Here is a 21,832-nt window from a genome sequence, read left to right on the forward strand (position 1 = left end):
TCGGCCAGGGACCGCTCGCTGAACCAGAGGAGGCAACGGTGAGAGGATTGACTCTTGGGGACGATTTGCCAGAGGGGAGGAAAAGTTTGTAAAAGTTGAGTCCAGACTTGCGTCAAATAGGGGAAGCGACGCTTTTAAGCCTTTTTTGCCTTTTTTGAGGCGGCCTTTCTTCACTACTGTTGCCCAGGACGGTGAAGGTTCCAGCACAGGGGCAGGCGGGACAGTGGCCGCGGATGAGGACTGCAGGGCGGCTCCATTTTCCACGCTGGCCAGCCGGGAACACAGCGCGGTCTTCCTTTGAAGTAGTCCCTCGATTTGATGCTCGATAGAGCGAAGCTCACCCTCGAGCGCCGCAATCTCCGTTCGGGGTGCCATTGGATCTGTTAAATAAGAGAAGACCACAACCAGCGACCGGAACAAAAGAAAGAAGCAGGGACAGAGCAGTGACGAACGGCTGTAGGACAGATGGATAGCCGGGAGCGGGACTTACACACACAGGCTCTTTCCAGAGCCCGCAGCGTTGAGACAGCAAACAACAGTAGCTGAGTAGAGTACAGGAACGAGTCTTACCATCGGGGACCCCAGAGGGGTCCGCTGCGGGTGAATCGTCTCTGGTAAGTTTTTCTAGTCGGCGTTGGTTTCCATTGTAGAAAAGTTGTCTTCGCACAAAACCAGGAGAGCTTGCTCTGTCTGCTTGCTCTGTCTGCCACGACGCATGCGGAAGTGCACTTCCTCTGTTTGTCCTTCCTGTCCTTCCTGTCCTCTGTTTAGGACCGCCCAGATCCAAGCTGCTCATTTCAGGGACAGAAGTAGCTCTTGTGTGGGACGATGTTGGCAACTTATTACTTATTACAACTTATTACCAGACAGGCAGGCAGGCAGACAGACAGACAGGCAGGCACTAGGCAGGCAGGCAGGCAGACAGGCAGGCAGGCAGGCAGGCAGACAGACAGACAGATGGTATGCTATTTTAACCCAGTTTCAACAAAGTGAAATCTGGCCACCATGTGGGACAGCTGTGAGGGGGGGGGGGGGGGTAGGCAGCGCAGCCAATGGCAGCGGAGAGGCAGTGTGGCCACAGAGTAGTATACAGAGTTACGACAACTCCGTTCACTTCATGGGGCTTAATTCAGTCCAACGGTGACCATGTGGGCCTCAGGGTAACAGGGTGACCATGTGGGGCTCAGGGTGACCATGTGGGCCTCAGGGTAACAGGGTGACCATGTGGGCCTCAGGGTAACAGGGTGACCATGTGGGCCTCAGGGTAACAGGGTGACCATGTGGGACTCAGGGTGACAGGGTGACCATGTGGGCCTCAGGGTAACAGGGTGACCATGTGGGCCTCAGGGTGACCATGTGGGCCTCAGGGTAACAGGGTGACCATGTGGGCCTCAGGGTGACAGGGTGACCATGTGGGCCTCAGGGTGACAGGGTGACCATGTGGGCCTCAGGGCCACAGGGTGACCATGTGGGCCTCAGGGTGACAGGGTGACCATGTGGGCCTCAGGGTAACAGGGTGACCATGTGGGCCTCAGGGTCACAGGGTGACCATGTGGGCCTCAGGGCCACAGGGTGACCATGTGGGGCTCAGGGTAACAGGGTGACCATGTGGGCCTCAGGGTAACAGGGTGACCATGTGGGCCTCAGGGCCACAGGGTGACCATGTGGGCCTCAGGGTAACAGGGTGACCATGTGGGCCTCAGGGTAACAGGGTGACCATGTGGGCCTCAGGGCCACAGGGTGACCATGTGGGCCTCAGGGCCACAGGGTGACCATGTGGGCCTCAGGGTGACCATGTGGGCCTCAGGGTAACAGGGTGACCATGTGGGCCTCAGGGTGACCATGTGGGCCTCAGGGTAACAGGGTGACCATGTGGGGCTCAGGGTAACAGGGTGACCATGTGGGGCTCAGGGTAACAGGGTGACCATGTGGGCCTCAGGGTAACAGGGTGACCATGTGGGCCTCAGGGTGACCATGTGGGCCTCAGGGCCACAGGGTGACCATGTGGGCCTCAGGGTGACCATGTGGGGCTCAGGGTGACCATGTGGGGCTCAGGGTAACAGGGTGACCATGTGGGGCTCAGGGTAACAGGGTGACCATGTGGGCCTCAGGGTAACAGGGTGACCATGTGGGCCTCAGGGTAACAGGGTGACCATGTGGGCCTCAGGGTAACAGGGTGACCATGTGGGGCTCAGGGTAACAGGGTGACCATGTGGGCCTCAGGGTGACCATGTGGGCCTCAGGGTGACCATGTGGGCCTCAGGGTAACAGGGTGACCATGTGGGCCTCAGGGTGACCATGTGGGCCTCAGGGCCACAGGGTGACCATGTGGGCCTCAGGGTAACAGGGTGACCATGTGGGCCTCAGGGTAACAGGGTGACCATGTGGGCCTCAGGGTAACAGGGTGACCATGTGGGGCTCAGGGTGACAGGGTGACCATGTGGGCCTCAGGGTAACAGGGTGACCATGTGGGGCTCAGGGTGACAGGGTGACCATGTGTCCTGCTCTGCAGGGACTCAGGCAACAGCCCAGCTTCAGTGATCTGAAATCCCTTCATTTTAGACAGTCTTGTAGTAATATTACAACATAAACATTACAGACACACATTGACTAAAATAGCTCTGATTTGCGCCGCCCCCCCTCTCTGCATCCAGGCTGCATGAAACAGCCTGTCTGTCTCTCTCTGCATCCAGGCTGCATGAAACAGCCTGTCTGTCTCTCTCTGCATCCAGGCTGCATGAAACAGCCTGTCTGTCTCTCTCTGCATCCAGGGTGCATGAAACAGCCTGTCTGTCTCTCTCTGCATCCAGGCTGCATGAAACAGCCTGTCTGTCTCTCTCTGCATCCAGGGTGCATGAAACAGCCTGTCTGTCTCTCTGCATCCAGGGTGCATGAAACAGCCTGTCTGTCTCTCTGCATCCAGGGTGCATGAAACAGCCTGTCTGTCTCTCTGCATCCAGGGTGCATGAAACAGCCTGTCTGTCTCTCTCTCCATCCAGGCTGCATGAAACAGCCTGTCTGTCTCTCTCCATCCAGGCTGCATGAAACAGCCTGTCTCTCTCTCTCCATCCAGGCTGCATGAAACAGCCTGTCTGTCTCTCTGCATCCAGGCTGCATGAAACAGCCTGTCTGTCTCTCTCTGCATCCAGGCTGCATGAACAGCCTGTCTGTCTCTCTCTGCATCCAGGCTGTCTAACAGCCTGTCTGTCTCTCTGCATCCAGGCTGCATGAAACAGCCTGTCTGTCTCTCTCTGCATCCAGGCTGCATGAAACAGCCTGTCTGTCTGTCTCTGCATCCAGGCTGCATGAAACAGCCTGTCTGTCTCTCTCTGCATCCAGGCTGTCTAACAGCCTGTCTGTCTCTCTGCATCCAGGCTGTCCTATACCTCTGTCTTCCTCTGATTGGCTCTGGAGAAGTGTTGTTTTTGCCAGCACATTTCTATTTTAGTTTTAGTCATAGTCTTTGGACTGAAACTTCATTTAGTTTTAGTCACATTCTAGTCACCTGGAATGTCTTAGTGTTAGTCTAGTTTTAGTCGACTAAATGTCATAAGATTTTAGTCGACTAAATCTACAGTTGATTTAGTCGACTAAAATGTATTTTGGTGGGTCTTGATGCCGTCGTAATGAGTGTTTTTACACTTGCTGAAAATAGCCGATCTACAAGCTACAAGTTGCGACGCGTTGTGAGCTTGTAGATCAGCTATTTTCAGCATGCAACCAAGTGTAAAATGACTTATACTGGATCTCTTGTCCACTAGTCCCTTCCTGACATTTTAGTCTAGTTTGTATTTGTCGACGAAATTGTCAGTATATTTAGTCTGAGTTTTAGTCATCGTAGCTTAGATTTCATTTGTTTTTGTCAGTGAAAATAGGTAGTCTACGAACATTTTTCGTCTTAGTTTTAGTCGACGAAAACAACACTGCTCTGGGGCTGGGGCCAGTCTGCAGTGCAGGGGGGTGTGGCCGGCGAGCGAGCAGCCAATGGCAATGGGGGGGAGGCGTGGCTACAGGGAGGGGACCAGTGAGCGCAGTGTGTAGAGGCTCAGTAGAGGACAGACCAGCGAGCTGACAGCACTGCAGGAGGCATGGAAACTACACACCACTAAAAACTACACTACCCAGACAGACAGGGGACGTGTGGAAACTACAACACTAAAAGATACACTACCCCAGACACAGAGGAGGCATGGAAACTACACACCACTAAAAACTACCCTACCCAGACACAGAGGAGGCATGGAAACTACACACCACTAAAAACTACCCTACCCAGACACAGAGGAGGCATGGAGGGAGCAGGTTGGAAACTGTTTTAAATTGTAATAGCTATACTCTATGCTGTTAAAGTTACTGTTTCACTCTGAGAGTGTGCACAATGTAACCAATTGGACACAATTGGAGTCACAGACCCGTAATTAAGGGTCCATTTGGTTCCATGTGTTACACTCTCAGAGTCACAGACCCATAAGGGTCCATTTGGTTCCATGTGTTACACTCTCAGAGTCACAGACCCATAAGGGTCCATTTGGTTCCATGTGTTACACTCTCAGAGTCACAGACCCATAAGGGTCCATTTGGTTCCATGTGTTACACTCTCAGAGTCACAGACCTGTAAGGGTCCATTTGTCATGCATTAGTTCTACAGACCCCCATGTAATGGCATTTATATATCTGGGACCCCCCATTCATATTATTATTATTATTAATATTTATATTTATATTTATATTGTACAAATCAATGTTAATTTAAGTACAAATGGACCACATTTAGAGTCCATGATGTCACTCTTCCTAAAGCCCCCCCCCCCCCCCCCCCCGGGGTCAAGAGGTCAATCTGTGGACTGTTTGTGTAGGGGACTGTGTGTGTGTGTGTGTGTGTGTGTGTGTGTGTGTGTGTGTGTGTGTGTGTGTGTGTGTGTGTGCGTGTGTGTGTGCGCGTGTGTATGTGTGTGTGTTGGTTTGGGAGTAGATAATGGACTCATAAATCTGTTGCACTCTGTCTGTCTGACCGCATGCACGCACGCACGCACGCACACACACACACACACACACACACACACACACACACACACACACAGTCAACGTTGGTCTGTCAAATGTCTTACTTGAGTTTAAAGTATTCAGAGAGAACGTGCTTTTGAAAATCCTTAAAGGGACAGATCACTTCTTAAGGGGCGCTATAGCCCCACCTATAGGTGGCGCTATAGCCCCACCTATAGGTGGCGCTATAGCCCCACCTATAGGTGGCGCTATAGAAACAGAAAAGTCATGTTTAATTATATTAAACAACGTCAAACTCTCCAACATTGCAGCTGTAGGGAAATTATCCTCTTTCTATCCTCAATGTGGTTGTTTTATAAAAAATACATGTTACGGGGCGCTTAAGCACTTGGCCAGAAGATATCGAAGCTCTACGGATTGGCCAGGATGAGATGATGCATGCACACACACACACACGCACACGCACACGCACACGCACGTGTGTTCTCAGGCACAACACAACAGATCTTTCAACATAAATCACTGTGAGCTTGTAGATCAGATGGTTTGACACTGTGAGCTTGTAGATCAGATGGTTTGACACTGTGAGCTTGTAGATCAGATGGTTAAAGGGTTAAAGGTCGTCTCTTACCGTCGACTACAGGTGGAGGACACGCCCCCCGCACTACCATGTGACCGGCACGCCACGCGCCGATTGGACAGAGCAACGACGGCCACGCCCCCAGAGAGAGAGAGAGAGAGAGAGAGAGAGAGAGAGAGAGAGAGAGAGAGATCAGTGAACAGCGGTGGAAGGAACTGAAAGGTAATTTATTCGTCGTACATTTTCAAATGTAATAAGTAGAATTCCTGCTATTTTCGAGAGGCGCCAGATTTGGACGAGCAAATGGTCTATTTTGTCCTATAATAACATTATATAATAACATAATATTATATAATAACATTATATTATATAATAACATAATATTATATAATAACGCTAACATTAAATTCAGATCGACAATGAATTGAGAACATGTGTCTGAGCAAACGGACTAAATATGTTACGTGATGAATAATGATGTATGATGATTAGAGCGCCCTTCACTTCACACAGGTGTGATTTTTCCCCCTCATCATCGATGGGGAATCCAAGAAACTGCAGGCTTTCTATTCCTGAAATGTTGCAATGCGAAAATAAATCATTGTTTAAAAGACTGGTTTCTGAACTGTCCACAGCCCTCCTATGAGACACAGACTGGTTTCTGAACTGCCCACAGCCCTCCTATGAGACACAGACTGGTTTCTGAACTGTCCACAGCCCTCCTATGAGACACAGACTGGTTTCTGAACTGTCCACAGCCCTCCTATGAGACACAGACTGGATTCTGAACTGCCCACAGCCCTCCTATGAGACACAGACTGGTTTCTGAACTGCCCACAGCCCTCCTATGAGACACAAACTGGTTTCTGAACTGTCCACAGCCCTCCTATGAGACACAGACTGGTTTCTGAACCGCCCACAGCCCTCCTATGAGACACAGACTGGTTTCTGAACCGCCCACAGCCCTCCTATGAGACACAGACTGGTTTCTGAACTGCCCACAGCCCTCCTATGAGACACAGACTGGTTTCTGAACCGCCCACAGCCCTCCTATGATACACAGACTGGTTTCTGAACCGCCCACAGCCCTCCTATGAGACACAGACTGGTTTCTGAACTGCCCACAGCCCTCCTATGAGACACAGACTGGTTTCTGAACCGCCCACAGCCCTCCTATGAGACACAGACTGGTTTCTGAACCGCCCACAGCCCTCCTATGAGACACAGACTGGTTTCTGAACTGCCCACAGCCCTCCTATGAGACACAGACTGGTTTCTGAACCGCCCACAGCCCTCCTATGAGACACAGACTGGTTTCTGAACCGCCCACAGCCCTCCTATGAGACACAGACTGGTTTCTGAACCGCCCACAGCCCTCCTATGAGACACAGACTGGTTTCTGAACCGCCCACAGCCCTCCTATGAGACACAGACTGGTTTCTGAACCGCCCACAGCCCTCCTATGAGACACAGACTGGTTTCTGAACCGCCCACAGCCCTCCTATGAGACACAGACTGGTTTCTGAACCGCCCACAGCCCTCCTATGAGACACAGACTGGTTTCTGAACCGCCCACAGCCCTCCTATGAGACACAGACTGGTTTCTGAACCGCCCACAGCCCTCCTATGAGACACAGACTGGTTTCTGAACCGCCCACAGCCCTCCTATGAGACACAGACTGGTTTCTGAACTGCCCACAGCCCTCCTATGAGACACAGACCGGTTTCTGAACTGCCCACAGCCCTCCTATGAGACACAGACTGGTTTCTGAACCGCCCACAGCCCTCCTATGAGACACAGACTGGTTTCTGAACTGCCCACAGCCCTCCTATGAGACACAGACTGGTTTCTGAACTGCCCACAGCCCTCCTATGAGACACAGACTGGTTTCTGAACTGCCCACAGCCCTCCTATGAGACACAGACTGGTTTCTGAACTGCCCACAGCCCTCCTATGAGACACAGACTGGTTTCTGAACTGCCCACAGCCCTCCTATGAGACACAGACTGGTTTCTGAACCGCCCACAGCCCTCCTATGAGACACAGACTGGTTTCTGAACTGCCCACAGCCCTCCTATGAGACACAGACTGGTTTCTGAACTGCCCACAGCCCTCCTATGAGACACAGACTGGTTTCTGAACTGCCCACAGCCCTCCTATGAGACACAGACTGGTTTCTGAACTGCCCACAGCCCTCCTATGAGACACAGACTGGTTTCTGAACTGCCCACAGCCCTCCTATGAGACACAGACTGGTTTCTGAACCGCCCACAGCCCTCCTATGAGACACAGACTGGTTTCTGAACTGCCCACAGCCCTCCTATGAGACACAGACTGAGTACGAAATTGAGTACTTTTTTCCATCACTGTAGGTCGACAGGACATCGTGTGGTGGTCAGAAACATCGTGTGGTGGTCAGAAACATCGTGCGGTCCTCAGAAACATCGTGCGGTCCTCAGAAACATTGTGCGGTCCTCAGAAACATCGTGCGGTCCTCAGAAACATCGTGCGGTCCACCATGTGTCACGTGATCGTGACGTGCCGCTCCATGCTGTGGACTCTTCTGAGCATCGTGGCGGCACTGGGCGAGGTCATCGCCTTCCTGAGCACCGATTGGCTGGTGGGCTTCCCGCGGACCCCCGACGCCGCCCTGATCGGCCCCGCCCACCACCACCACCACCACGGTAAGGCCCCGCCCACCACGTTAAGGCCCCGCCCACCGCGGTAAGGCCCCACCCACCGCGGTAAGGCCCCGCCCACCACGTTAAGGCCCCGCCCACCGCGGTAAGGCCCCGCCCACCACGTCAACAGGTGGAGTAACGTCTAATGTGTTCCCCCTGTCAACAGGTGGAGGTGGTGTAACGTCTAATGTGTTCCCCTGTCAACAGGTGGAGGTGGTGTAACGTCTAATGTGTTCCCCCTGTCAACAGGTGGAGGTGGTGTAACGTCTAATGTGTTCCCCCTGTCAACAGGTGGAGGTGGTGTAACGTCTAATGTGTTCCCCCTGTCAACAGGTGGAGGTGGTGTAACGTCTAATGTGTTCCCCCTGTCAACAGGTGGAGGTGGTGTAACGTCTAATGTGTTCCCCCTGTCAACAGGTGGAGGTGGTGTAACGTCTAATGTGTTCCCCCTGTCAACAGGTGGAGGTGGTGTAACGTCTAATGTGTTCCCCTGTCAACAGGTGGAGGTGGTGTAACGTCTAATGTGTTCCCCCTGTCAACAGGTGGAGGTGGTGTAACGTCTAATGTGTGTCCCCCTGTCAACAGGTGGAGGTGGTGTAACGTCTAATGTGTTCCCCTGTCAACAGGTGGAGGTGGTGTAACGTCTAATGTGTTCCCCCTGTCAACAGGTGGAGGTGGTGTAACGTCTAATGTGTTCCCCCTGTCAACAGGTGGAGGTGGTGTAACGTCTAATGTGTTCCCCAGGTACTGCAGCGGGCGAGGCCTACCGGCCCACGCTGGGTCTGTACGGCCGCTGCGTAAAGCCGCCGTCGCGGCACGGCGGGGGCGGGGCCGGCGGCGTGCTGTGCGGGCCCGACGCCGTGCACTTCTCCGACATGGCCAGCGGCTTCTGGCAGGCGGCGGCCATCTTCCTCTGCCTGGGCATCGTGATGCTGGTCGCCGTGGCGACCGTCTCCGTCTTCACTTCCTGCTTCCAGAGCGTCATGAAGAAGAGCCTCTTCAACGTGTGTGGCCTCCTGCAGGGCGTGGCCGGTAAGACACCCTATAGACCCCCTATAGACCCCTATAGACCCCTATAGACCCCCTATAGACCCCTATAGACCCCCTATAGACCCCTATAGACCCCTATAGACCCCTATAGACCCCCTATAGACCCCCTATAGACCCCTATAGACCCCTATAGACCCCCTATAGACCCCTATAGACCCCCTATAGACCCCCTATAGACCCATATAGACCCCCTATAGACCCCTATAGACCCCTATAGACCCCCTATAGACCCCTATAGACCCCTATAGACCCCCTACAGACCCCTATAGACCCCTATAGACCCCCTATAGACCCCCTATAGACCCCTATAGACCCCCTATAGACCCCTATAGACCCCCTATAGACCCCCTATAGACCCCTATAGACCCCTATAGACCCCTATAGACCCCCTACAGACCCCTATAGACCCCTATAGACCCCCTATAGACCCCTATAGACCCCCTATAGACCCCTATAGACCCCCTATAGACCCCCTATAGACCCCCTATAGACCCCTATAGACCCCTATAGACCCCCTATAGACCCCTATAGACCCCTATAGACCCCCTATAGACCCCCTATAGACCCCTATAGACCCCCTATAGACCCCTATAGACCCCTATAGACCCCTATAGACCCCTATAGACCCCTATAGACCCCCTATAGACCCATATAGACCCCCTATAGACCCCCTATAGACCCCCTATAGACCCCTATAGACCCCTATAGACCCCCTATAGACCCCTATAGACCCCTATAGACCCCTATAGACCCCTATAGACCCCCTATAGACCCCTATAGACCCCTATAGACCCCTATAGACCCCCTATAGACCCCTATAGACCCCCTATAGACCCCCTATAGACCCCTATAGACCCCTATAGACCCCCTATAGACCCCCATAGACCCCCTATAGACCCCCTATAGACCCCTATAGACCCCTATAGACCCCCTATAGACCCCCTATAGACCCCCTATAGACCCCCTATAGACCCCTATAGACCCCCTATAGACCCCCTATAGACCCCCTATAGACCCCATAGACCCCCTATAGACCCCCTATAGACCCCCTATAGACCCCCTATAGACCCCTATAGACCCCCTATAGACCCCCTATAGACCCCTATAGACCCCTATAGACCCCTATAGACCCCCTATAGACCCCTATAGACCCCCTATAGACCCCCTATAGACCCCTATAGACCCCCTATAGACCCCCTATAGACCCCTATAGACCCCCTATAGACCCCCTATAGACCCCTATAGACCCCTATAGACCCCTATAGACCCCCTATAGACCCCCTATAGACCCCTATAGACCCCTATAGACCCCCTATAGACCCCTATAGACCCCCTATAGACCCCCTATAGACCCCTATAGACCCCCTATAGACCCCCTATAGACCCCTATAGACCCCTATAGACCCCCTATAGACCCCTATAGACCCCATATAGACCCCCTATAGACCCCCTATAGACCCCTATAGACCCCTATAGACCCCTATAGACCCCTATAGACCCCCTATAGACCCCTATAGACCCCTATAGACCCCCTATAGACCCCTATAGACCCCTATAGACCCCCCCCCCCTGGAGGGCGTGGCCGGTAAGACACCCTATAGACACCCTATAGACCCCCTATAGACCCCCTATAGACCCCCCCCCCCCTGGAGGGCGTGGCCGGTAAGACAGACCCCCTATAGACCCCTATAGACCCCCCCCCCTGGAGGGCGTGGCCGGTAAGACCCCCTATAGTCCCCCTATAGACCCCCCCCTGGAGGGCGTGGCCGGTAAGACCCCCTATAGTCCCCCTATAGACCCCCCCCTGGAGGGCGTGGCCGGTAAGACCCCCTATAGTCCCCCTATAGACCCCCCCCTGGAGGGCGTGGCCGGTAAGACACATAGTTTACACTGGTTCCAGGTCAAGGAGCGCCACATTGACACTAATCACTAACGGCTCTAGCAGTGAATCTCAACCCGTTTAATCTCAAGGACCCCCAGTTTGACATGCATTAGTCTACGGACCCCCATTTAATGGCATTTATATCTCTGGGACCCCTGATTTATATTGTAAAATCTTAACTCTCATTTGTATCACTCTCAGACAGACAGACAGACAGACAGACAGACAGACAGACAGACAGACAGACAGACAGACAGACGTTAAGTGGTTAATGTATGTTTTCTGATTAAAATGTAAAAGCAAAAGTAGAAATATATACATAGAAAAAGAACACCATTGTGTTACACAAGTGAAAGTGGTCTATGCAAGGTTGTCTACTCTATCGTACTTGAGTTGGGGGATGGTGGGGAGTGTGTGTGTGTGTGTGTGCGTGTGTGTGTGTGCGTGTGTGTGTGTGTGTGTGCGCGTGTGTGTGTGTGTGTGTGTGTGTGTGTGTGTGCATGTGGAGGGGGGTGGGGGGGTCTACAGCAACATGTGGAAAGAATCTGTGACCCACTTTTCATTTCCTTGTTCAATGGGGAGGGGGGGGGAGGGGGAGGAGAGGGGGGGGGAGGAGAGGGGGGGAGGGGGGGGGAGTGGGAGGAGAGGGGGGGGGGGAGGAGAGGGGGAGGGTGGGAGGAGAGGGGGAGGAGAGGGGGGAGGGGGAGGAGAGGGTGGGGGGGGGGAGGAGAGGGGGGGAGGGGGAGGAGAGGGTGGGGGGGGGGAGGAGAGGGGGGGAGGGGGGGGGGAGTGGGAGGAGAGGGGGGGGGGAGGGGGAGGAGAGGGGGAGGGGAGGGGGGGGAGGGTTTAAGAGCCAAAGAAAGAAGGGAGGGTTCTGGAATTATGCTTTTTGGTTTTTATTACATTTAATTTGTGGTTTCAACCCCTTTTCACCACGATGACATTTAGCCTCTAAGACCCAAAACTAAAGCATGATAATATTTACATAATAAGATAATAAGATAATACACAACACACACACAAACCTGGTGTGTGTGTGTGTGTGTGTGTGTGTGTGTGTGTGTGTGTGTGTGTGTGTGTGTGTGTGTGTGTGTGTGTGTGTGTGTGTGTGTGTAACAAGGTATACAACAACAGGAAGAGGTAGCCATGAGGTCCACACACTCACACACACACACACACACACACACACACACACACACACACACACACACACACACACACACACACACACACGGGGAATCCCCCCCCAGGAACAGCGTCCTGTGTCTGTGTAGAAGAGAGAGAGAGACCGCCATACGAGGTCATTTCCTGTTCGACTCGTGACCTACTTCCACTGTCACAGAGCTGTCTGTCTGTCTGTCTGTCTGTCTGTCTGTCTGTCTGTCTGTCTGTCTGTCTGACTTATAGTTGACTAGTCGACCTAGTATGTAAAAAAAAAGAAAAGACAGCCATTAAATGGGGGTCCGTAGACCCCCTGGGACCCTCAGGGACCCCCTGGGACCCTCAGGGACCCCCTGGGACCCCTCGGGACCCCCTGGGACCCCCTGGGACCCTCAGGGACCCCTCAGGGACCCCTCAGGGACCCCCTGGGACCCTCAGGGACCCCTCAGGGACCCCCTGGGACCCCTCGGGACCCTCAGGGACCCTCAGGGACCCCTCAGGGACCCCCTGGGACCCTCAGGGACCCCCCTGGGACCCTCAGGGACCCCTCAGGGACCCCCTGGGACCCTCAGGGACCCCTCAGGGACCCCCTGGGACCCCTCGGGACCCTCAGGGACCCCTCAGGGACCCCTCGGGACCCCTCGGGACCCCTTGGGACCCCCTGGGACCCCCTGCTAAATGCCTCCGTATTGCCTCCACAGGTCTGTTCCTCATCGTGGGTCTGGTTCTGTATCCGGCGGGCTGGGGTTCGGACCGCGTACGGCTGTACTGTGGTACGGACGCGGCTCCGTACCGCGCAGGGCTGTGCTCCATGGGCTGGGCCTTCTACGCTGCAGCCGGCTGCGCCGCGCTCACCTTCGTCTGCGCAGTCTTCTCAGCGCAGGTATGGAACGGGGCGGTCGGTCGGTCGGTTTCTTAACCCATTCTGACCTGAGATCAGATTCTAAAAATGTCTATTACATCCTGACAGTTTAATTATTAACCCATTCTGACCTGAGATCAGATTCTAAAAATGTCTATTACATCCTGACAGTTTCATTATTAACCCATTCTGACCTGAGATCAGATTCTAAAAGTGTCTTCGATTTTTCAAAAATAGCAGACCTACAAGCTCGTATCGCGCCACTCGGTGGCGCGATATGAGCTTGTAGATCTGCTATTTTTCAATAGCTAAAGCATAACATGATGCCGACACCAAAATGGGTGCCCGTTCAGAATGGGTTAACCCTCTAAGACCCAGCGTTGCTTTATAGCAACAAGTTATATTTTAATGAATTACTAAATTATTATTATTTTTTCCTGTTCTTTTTACACCTAAACGTCATCAGTGATGTTCATGGCAATGCCATTTCAATGCCATTGATCATGATATTTGCATATAAATACCCCCCACAGAGGCTGAAATTCACACAAATTAAAAAGTTTCTGGACTCTGTGCAATTTTGAACATTTTTTAACCTATGACTTTTGACCTTTAAGCCTAATAAAAGTAAGTAAAATTATTGTAATATATGTTTTTTTGTGATCATTAGAATGTCTAGAACATGTTTTATTCATTATTGTGAAAGAGATATCCCCCAAATGTAAATTATTAATTTATTATATTAGTATATAATTATTATATAATTATATCAAACTTTCATCAAACTTTATTTTTTTTATTTTTTTTAACATATTTTTTAGTCTTAGTCCTAGTAGTACAAAGTAGTAGTAAGGTTGAAATAAAAAAAATTCAAGTAGAAGGTTTAAAGTTTGTTTATGGACAAACAAACTGTATCAAAACAATAACATAAAATATATATTTTTTCTGCTTCTTCAGGCCGAGATCGCCACTTCCAGCGACAAGGTCCAGGACGAGATCGGAGAGGGAAAGAGTCTGATCTGCCTGCTCTGAGAGAACCTGGCAACCTACCCTACCTTAGAGCATCTGCCTGCTCTGAGAGAACCTGGCAACCTACCCTACCTTACCACCATCTGCCTGCTCTGAGATCTGCTTTATTGTCTCCACCAGGCCGAAGGCATGGGAAGAGAATATGTTTTATTGTCTCCACCAGGCCGAAGGCATGGGAAGAGAATATGTTTTATTGTCTCCACCAGGCCGAAGGCATGGGGAGAGAGTATGTTTTATTGTCTCCACCAGGCCGAAGGTATGGGGAGAGAGTATGTTTTATTGTCTCCACCAGGCCGAAGGCATGGGGAGAGAGTATGTTTTATTGTCTCCACCAGGCCGAAGGTATGGGGAGAGAGTATGTTTTATTGTCTCCACCAGGCCGAAGGCATGGGGAGAGAGTATGTTTTATTGTCTCCACCAGGCCGAAGGTATGGGGAGAGAGTATGTTTTATTGTCTCCACCAGGCCGAAGGCATGGGGAGAGAGTATGTTTTATTGTCTCCACCAGGCCGAAGGCATGGGGAGAGAGTATGTTTTGTTGTCTCCACCATGAAGGCATGGGGAGAGAATATGTTTTATTGTCTCCACCAGGCCGAAGGCATGGGGAGAGAGTATGTTTTATTGTCTCCACCAGGCCGAAGGCATGGAGAGAGAGAGTATGTTTTATTGTCTCCACCAGGCCGAAGGCATGGGGAGAGAGTATGTTTTATTGTCTCCACCAGGCCGAAGGCATGGGGAGAGAGTATGTTTTATTGTCTCCACCATGAAGGCATGGGGAGAGAATATGTGTTGTCTCCACCAGGCTGAAGGCATGAGGAGAGAGTATGTTTTATTGTCTCCACCAGGCCGAAGGCATGGGGAGAGAGTATGTTTTATTGTCTCCACCAGGCTGAAGGCATGGGGAGAGAGTATGTTTTATTGTCTCCACCAGGCCGAAGGCATGGGGAGAGAGTATGCTTTATTGTCTCCACCAGGCTGAAGGGGTTGACACTATGCCAGTCTAACCAGCGATCGCACACAGGGGTAAGGGGTCGACACTATGCCAGTCTAACCAGTGATCCCACACAGGGGTAAGGGGTTGACACTATGCCAGTCTAACCAGCGATCCCACACAGGGGTAAGGGGTCAACACTATGCCAGTCTAACCAGTGATCCCACACAGGGGTAAGGGGTCGACACTATGCCAGTCTAACCAGCGATCCCACACAGGGGTAAGGGGTCGACACTATGCCAGTCTAACCAGCGATCCCACACAGGGGTAAGGGGTCGACACTATGCCAGTCTAACCAGCGATCCCACACAGGGGTAAGGGGTTGACACTATGCCAGTCTAACCAGCGATCCCACACAGGGGTAAGGGGTCGACACTATGCCAGTCTAACCAGTGATCCCACACAGGGGTAAGGGGTCGACACTATGCCAGCTAACCAGCGATCCCACACAGGGGTAAGGGGTCGACACTATGCCAGTCTAACCAGCGATCCCACACAGGGGTAAGGGGTCGACACTATGCCAGTCTAACCAGCGATCCCACACAGGGGTAATGGGTTGACACTATGCCAGTCTAACCAGCGATCCCACACAGGGGTAAGGGGTCGACACTATGGCAGGTAAATACAATGTTGGGACATCACATGTGGAGTTTGTTTTGGAGTTGCCAAAGCAAACTGCAAGTGTATGTTTGAGTGAGTCTGCTATAAACACAATATGAGATATAGCCTATAGCTAGATAGCTAGTGTTGTCGTTGGATAAGAGTCTGTCCACAATTACATGCTGTATTGAAGTTACCGTTGGGAGAGATCAGCAATTTTCAACCCTAGATTTCCTTTTTTCACAATGGGATGAATCTAGAGTTATAATTAATACCATCCATTGTTGCTTTTGCGATCTGCTTGTATCGAACAACGTTAAACTCACCAACATTGCAGCTGTAGGGAAAGCTTGAATTATCCTCTTTCAATCTGCCGAGCTCTTGTTTCATAAAAATCCACCGTAGACATTTTATGAACTACTTTCCTGGCAAGAAATTCTGTGCCGGTGATTGTTAAGTATTAATATTAAGTGAATTAACTACAGAGGATTCTTGACAGAAAAGAACTCATAACATGCAGTCTACAGTGGAATTTATACCCATTTTCTCTCAATGTTCACCTACTTTCACCTGCTTTCTCAGAACGTATTGAATGTTGGACTGTATGAATAAAGGATGGTGTATTTGTCATAACAACATGATTAACCTTCAACACCTCACATGTGTTCATGTTGACACTGTCATCACCACTTTTAGTGGAAAGTACGTGTCAGTAGTGTCAGTGTGTGTGTGTGTGTGTGTGTGTGTGTGTGTGTGTGTGTGTGTGTGTGCGTGCGTGCGTGTGTCAGCAAATTTTGATTTTAGTTTTAGTCATAGTCTCGTGAATAGTTTCAGTCACATTTTAGTCACCTGGAATGTTTTATTGTTAGTCTATTTTTAGTCGACTAAATGTAATACGATTTTAGTTGATGAAATCTACAGTTGATTTAGTCGACTAAAATGTGTTTTGGCGGGCCTTGATGCCGAAACACATTTTAGTCGACTAAATCAACTGTAGATTTCATCAACGTCATGGTATCAAGGCAGGCCTTGGTGCCGTCGCAATGACTGATTTTACACTTGCTGAAAATAGCCGATCTACAAGTTCACAACGCGTCACAGTGCGACGCGTTGTGAGCTTGTAGATCGGCTATTTTCAGCACTCAACCAAGTGTAAAATGACTTATACTGGATCTCTTGTCCACTAGTCCCTTCCTAACATTTTAGTCTAGTTTTTATTTGTTGACGAAATTGTCAGTAGCCTATATTTTGTCTTAGTTTTAGTCATCATAGCTTAGTTTCCATTTAGTTTTCATCAGTGACGAACATTTTTCGTCTTCGTTTTAGTCGACGAAAACACTGGTGTGTGTGTGTGTGTGTGTGTGTGTGTGTGTGTGTGTGAACAACAATCTGAGACTGAGAAGCTAAATGTCATCAAACGGTGGTCCGTGGCTGAAATGGGTCTGAGAGGCTAAATGTCATCAAATGGTGGTTCCGTGGCTCAAATGGGTCTGAGAGGCTAAATGTCATCAAATGGTGGTCTGTGGCTGAAATGGGTCTGAGAGGCTAAATGTCATCAGATGGTGGTTCCGTGGCTCAAATGGGTCTGAGAGGCTAAATGTCATCAAATGGTGGTTCCGTGGCTCAGATGGGTCTGAGAGGCTAAATGTCATCAAATGGTGGTTCCGTGGCTCAGATGGGTCTGAGAGGCTAAATGTCATCAGATGGTGGTTCCGTGGCTCAAATGGGTCTGAGAGGCTAAATGTCATCAAACGGTGGTTCCGTGGCTCAGATGGGTCTGAGAGGCTAAATGTCATCAAACGGTGGTTCTGTGGCTCAGGTGATGAATACATAAATAAATGGACCTTGAGGTGAAAAGTGTTTGAAACCACATTTGTAGAATGTAGACTGCTGCCATCTTGTGGTGTTGAGTTGCTAGTGCAACGGGTACGTTTCAAAGGGAAAACTACACACCCTCGACTACATGTCTAACTTAGGTTCGAGCAAAAGGGGCGGGGCAGTAAGGCCATCTTCCAAAAAAAAACCAATCAGAAAGAGGAAAGCAGCTCATCATGATTTCCCTCATGCCCACTTCACACAGAACACCATATATACACAGTAGGGCTGACCCCAAAAAATCGATTAATCGATGTTCAATCGATACGCACGGGAATCGATTTTTAAATTTTGAATCGAATATTCATTTTAAAAAAAGCGGACGCTTTTGGTCTGCGAGACGGCCCATTTGGTCCGCGAGCCATGCTCGCGCCTCGCAGCACCGCAACGCCTCCTCCCCTCTCCCCCTCACTACTCGTGGTAACAACAAGGAAGTCAACACACACACACACAGCAGCCTGCAGTCATGCCGCCACAAAATAAATCTAAAGTGTGGTTGCATTTTTGAATATGCAAGGAGAACAAAGAACAAGTGGTGTACAGTGTCAACTATGTGACAAGAAATTGGCGTATCACATACGGGATGGCCCAAGTGTGGCGAAAAATCGGCGAAATTCCACGCATGGGACAGGGGAAAAAGCCCCTGACCTCCTGGGCTCCAGGCGCGCTAATTTGAGCCGCTCTGAGTCCACTCATTATGAGCACCGGGTCCATACAGCCCACCTCCTGGGCACCGGGTCCATACAGCCCACCTCCTGGGCACCGGGTCCATACAGCCCACCTCCTGAGCACCGGGTCCATACAGCCCACCTCCTGAGCACCGGGTCCATACAGCCCACCTCCTGAGCACCGGGTCCATACAGCCCACCTCCTGAGCACCGGGTCCATACAGCCCACCTCCTGAGCACCGGGTCCATACAGCCCACCTCCTGGGCACCGGGTCCATACAGCCCACCTCCTGAGCACCGGGTCCATACAGCCCACCTCCTGAGCACCGGGTCCATACAGCCCACCTCCTGGGCACCGGGTCCATACAGCCCACCTCCTGGGCACCGGGTCCATACAGCCCACCTCCTGAGCACCGGGTCCATACAGCCCACCTCCTGAGCACCGGGTCCATACAGCCCACCTCCTGAGCACCGGGTCCATACAGCCCACCTCCTGAGCACCGGGTCCATACAGCCCACCTCCTGGGCACCGGGTCCATACAGCCCACCTCCTGAGCACCGGGTCCATACAGCCCACCTCCTGGGCACCGGGTCCATACAGCCCACCTCCTGAGCACCGGGTCCATACAGCCCACCTCCTGAGCACCGGGTCCATACAGCCCACCTCCTGAGCACCGGGTCCATACAGCCCACCTCCTGAGCACCGGATCCATACAGCCCACCTCCTGGGCACCGGGTCCATACAGCCCACCTCCTGAGCACCGGGTCCATACAGCCCACCTCCTGGGCACCGGGTCCATACAGCCCACCTCCTGGGCACCGGGTCCATACAGCCCACCTCCTGGGCACCGGGTCCATCCTCCTGAGCACCGGGTCCATCCTCCTGAGCACCGGGTCGAGTCCGACTCGAGTCAGTGATTTGACGACTTGCAACTCGACTTGGACTTAAGGGTAAAAACCAGGGGGGCAGTCAGCCAGATATTTCGTGAAGCCTCATTTTAAATCGGTAGTTCATATAATGGCCTGTTGTGGCGCTGGACTGGACCCAAAAAGCCCCATAGCTCCATAGAGGCCCATGTATTTTGGCCCAACTTCACCTAGACTGTATTACCTTAATAAACATGGTCATGAATACTTTCTTCTTCCAGTCACTAGTTTAAAGTCTCATTTCTAATGTCATAATATTCTTTTTGGAAAATTATGGTCCCATTAATTAAAAAAATGACCATAAAGAAAAAAAAACATTGCGTATGTTCTGAGGGGCGTGGCTACCGTTACAGTCTATGATCGGGATTCCCCTCCCACTCGAGTCAAAATAAAAACCAACTGAGAAGAAGGGGGGAAGTCCCGCCTCGTTGTCTGGGCAGCCAATGGCCAGCTGGTCCAAAACGGAGCCAGCCAATGGCCAGCTGGTCCAAAACGGATCTAGAAAGATGGCGACTTACATCAGGAATTACCATATTATTACAGGCTTCATTTTACGTTCATGTTAGACCCGGGGAACGCTTTGTCCATATTTTTTACAGTCTATGGTAAAAACTTGACTCGATTTGACTTGGAAGACAATGACTCCAGACTCGACTCGATTCGAGACAAGCTAACTCGGACAACTTGTAGCATTATGTTGTTTTTTTCCGATGCGGATATCATTCCAATATGACCAGGCAGGGCGGTCGTGAACGTCCCTTACGCCCCACACCAGAGCGAACGCCAATCTATAGGTTTACACTTTTATTGGTTTGATTGATTGGAGACAGGCATGTAAGCGAGAGAGCACGCAAGCACCATGTACAACCCAGATTCGGCACAAACAAGGGACTAAATTATTTTCGCTCCAATGCCACCAAAATGTGGAACGCCCTACCAACAGTCATTAAGACATGAGAATCCATTGACTCCTTCAAAACCGCTCTCAAAGGGCACCTACGGACGGCTCCATTTCGAAACTGGCCCCCGTAAAATCTGAATCCCCCCCCCACCGCCCCTTTTCCATCACTGTATATATCTTTCTTTTCCCTTTTTACCTCCATTATGATGAATTCCTGTTCTGTTCTTTAACTATATATAGAAGTGTCTATATTTGTACGTCTCTAAATGTTTTGATGAATTGAACATGGTGGACCCTGTTGTAAACAAGTGTAATGCTTAATTGGGTCGTCCACTCAGTTAACAGTCTTTGTATTGAGTTTGTGCTTGAAATGTAGGCTACTGTAATTCTGCAAACTGTTAATAAATATTCCAATCAATCAATCAATCAAAGCTATGACTAGGCTAGCTAGCAATGGCGACTGCTCCCGAGCCTGCTTCTGCAAGTTCTGCAGTTCCACCAAAAGTGATCCAGTTCACTTTTAAAACGTTCCATTCTGATGGAAAACGCAGGAAGGCTCAATGCAAGACATGCGACTTGAAGACGGCGCATGAAGCCAAGTAAGAGAAACCTACTGCCAATATAACTAAAGCTAACGTTATTAGAAGTGTGTACGGTTGTGCATGTGTGTGTTGTGTCGTTAATAAGACAAACAATGCCACTCACCACTGTCCCGAACGTTGATAGATATGTGACTGCACTGCATAAATAAATAATAATATCCATCCATGGTAGCGATCCTTCCGTTTTCCAACACTTTCTCACTTTTCATTAGATATATCCAGTGAGTCGTCGTCAGCAGGATTAAGCTGAACTTCATTAACTCCCACGCAAAACCTTTATTCCTTCCTCATATATATATATATATATATATATATATATATATATATATATATATATATATAATTATACTATAGTTGCATTTAGTCCACTCCGTGTTATTCTTTTGGAACGTGGAGGATTAGGACCCCATGCCGGCAAAACAAATGCACGTGGAGTAGGCCTAGTAGGCAGCTAAATTTGTGCCTGATGGAAAATGACGTAATATTAAAATACTACAAAACAAACGTGCATGCACGTTAAGAGATTATTTTGTGCTTTAGGCCTGTAGGCACTGCTGCAGTAAATTAATGTGTGTGCAATACCCAGCTAACATGTCCATCTGGGCCCAATTGGGTTTTGACATGGGCTATGGGCATGGGTTCCAAGTGGGCCGTGCACCCAGTTTACACAAAGGGCCCACCCGTGTTAGCCCATATGGGCTTACGTGGGTTTCTAACTGGATCTTAGGTGGTATCCAAATGGGCCATTTTATTTCAGAACCCAAGTAGGCACTCGACAGAGTGCAGTTGTAGTTTACTATAATCTTACTAGACCCCAGGAAATTACATCTGGCCACAAAGGATCATGGGATCTACTGGTGTGGAGGTAGAGGTACTGAGGTTGTCACCTCCTCCTTCGTTAAAAGATTAAATTCCCATCGACGATGAAAGGAGAATTTTACGTCATAGCAAATCAGCTTAGTGTTTATTATTGTGTGAACTGAGGGGCTGCCTTTTCTGAGAATCGCTAGCCACTAGCC

General features: G+C 50.6%; 1 protein-coding gene across 1 annotated transcript; it reads left to right on the top strand.

Annotated features, from left to right (window-relative positions):
* The first annotated feature begins 4,099 nt into the window (after nt 1-4,099).
* LOC310879544 (LHFPL tetraspan subfamily member 2a protein-like) lies at nt 4,100-14,370 on the top strand. Its single transcript, XM_083794316.1, has 7 exons — nt 4,100-4,187; nt 4,288-4,302; nt 5,648-5,806; nt 7,958-8,269; nt 9,011-9,298; nt 13,061-13,242; nt 14,179-14,370. The coding sequence occupies exons 4-7, from the start codon at nt 8,104-8,106 to the stop codon at nt 14,251-14,253; spliced, it is 711 nt and encodes a 236-aa protein (XP_083650442.1). The 5' UTR covers nt 4,100-4,187; nt 4,288-4,302; nt 5,648-5,806; nt 7,958-8,103; the 3' UTR covers nt 14,254-14,370.
* Nucleotides 14,371-21,832: the final 7,462 nt, after the last annotated feature.

This window comes from Protomyctophum parallelum, assembly GCF_964188405.1.
Source record: "Protomyctophum parallelum genome assembly, chromosome: 21".
In the NCBI taxonomy this organism is placed as follows: Eukaryota; Metazoa; Chordata; class Actinopteri; order Myctophiformes; family Myctophidae; genus Protomyctophum; species Protomyctophum parallelum.

Coding starts and splice junctions, on each gene's coding strand:
- LOC310879544 (XM_083794316.1), top strand. CDS start 8,104: ATGTGTCACGTGATCGTGACGTGCCGCTCCATGCTGTGGACTCTTCTG. Junction 8,270..9,010: donor CCACCACCACCACCACCACG/GTAAGGCCCCGC, acceptor TGTGTTCCCCAG/GTACTGCAGCGGGCGAGGCC. Junction 13,243..14,178: donor GCGCAGTCTTCTCAGCGCAG/GTATGGAACGGG, acceptor CTGCTTCTTCAG/GCCGAGATCGCCACTTCCAG.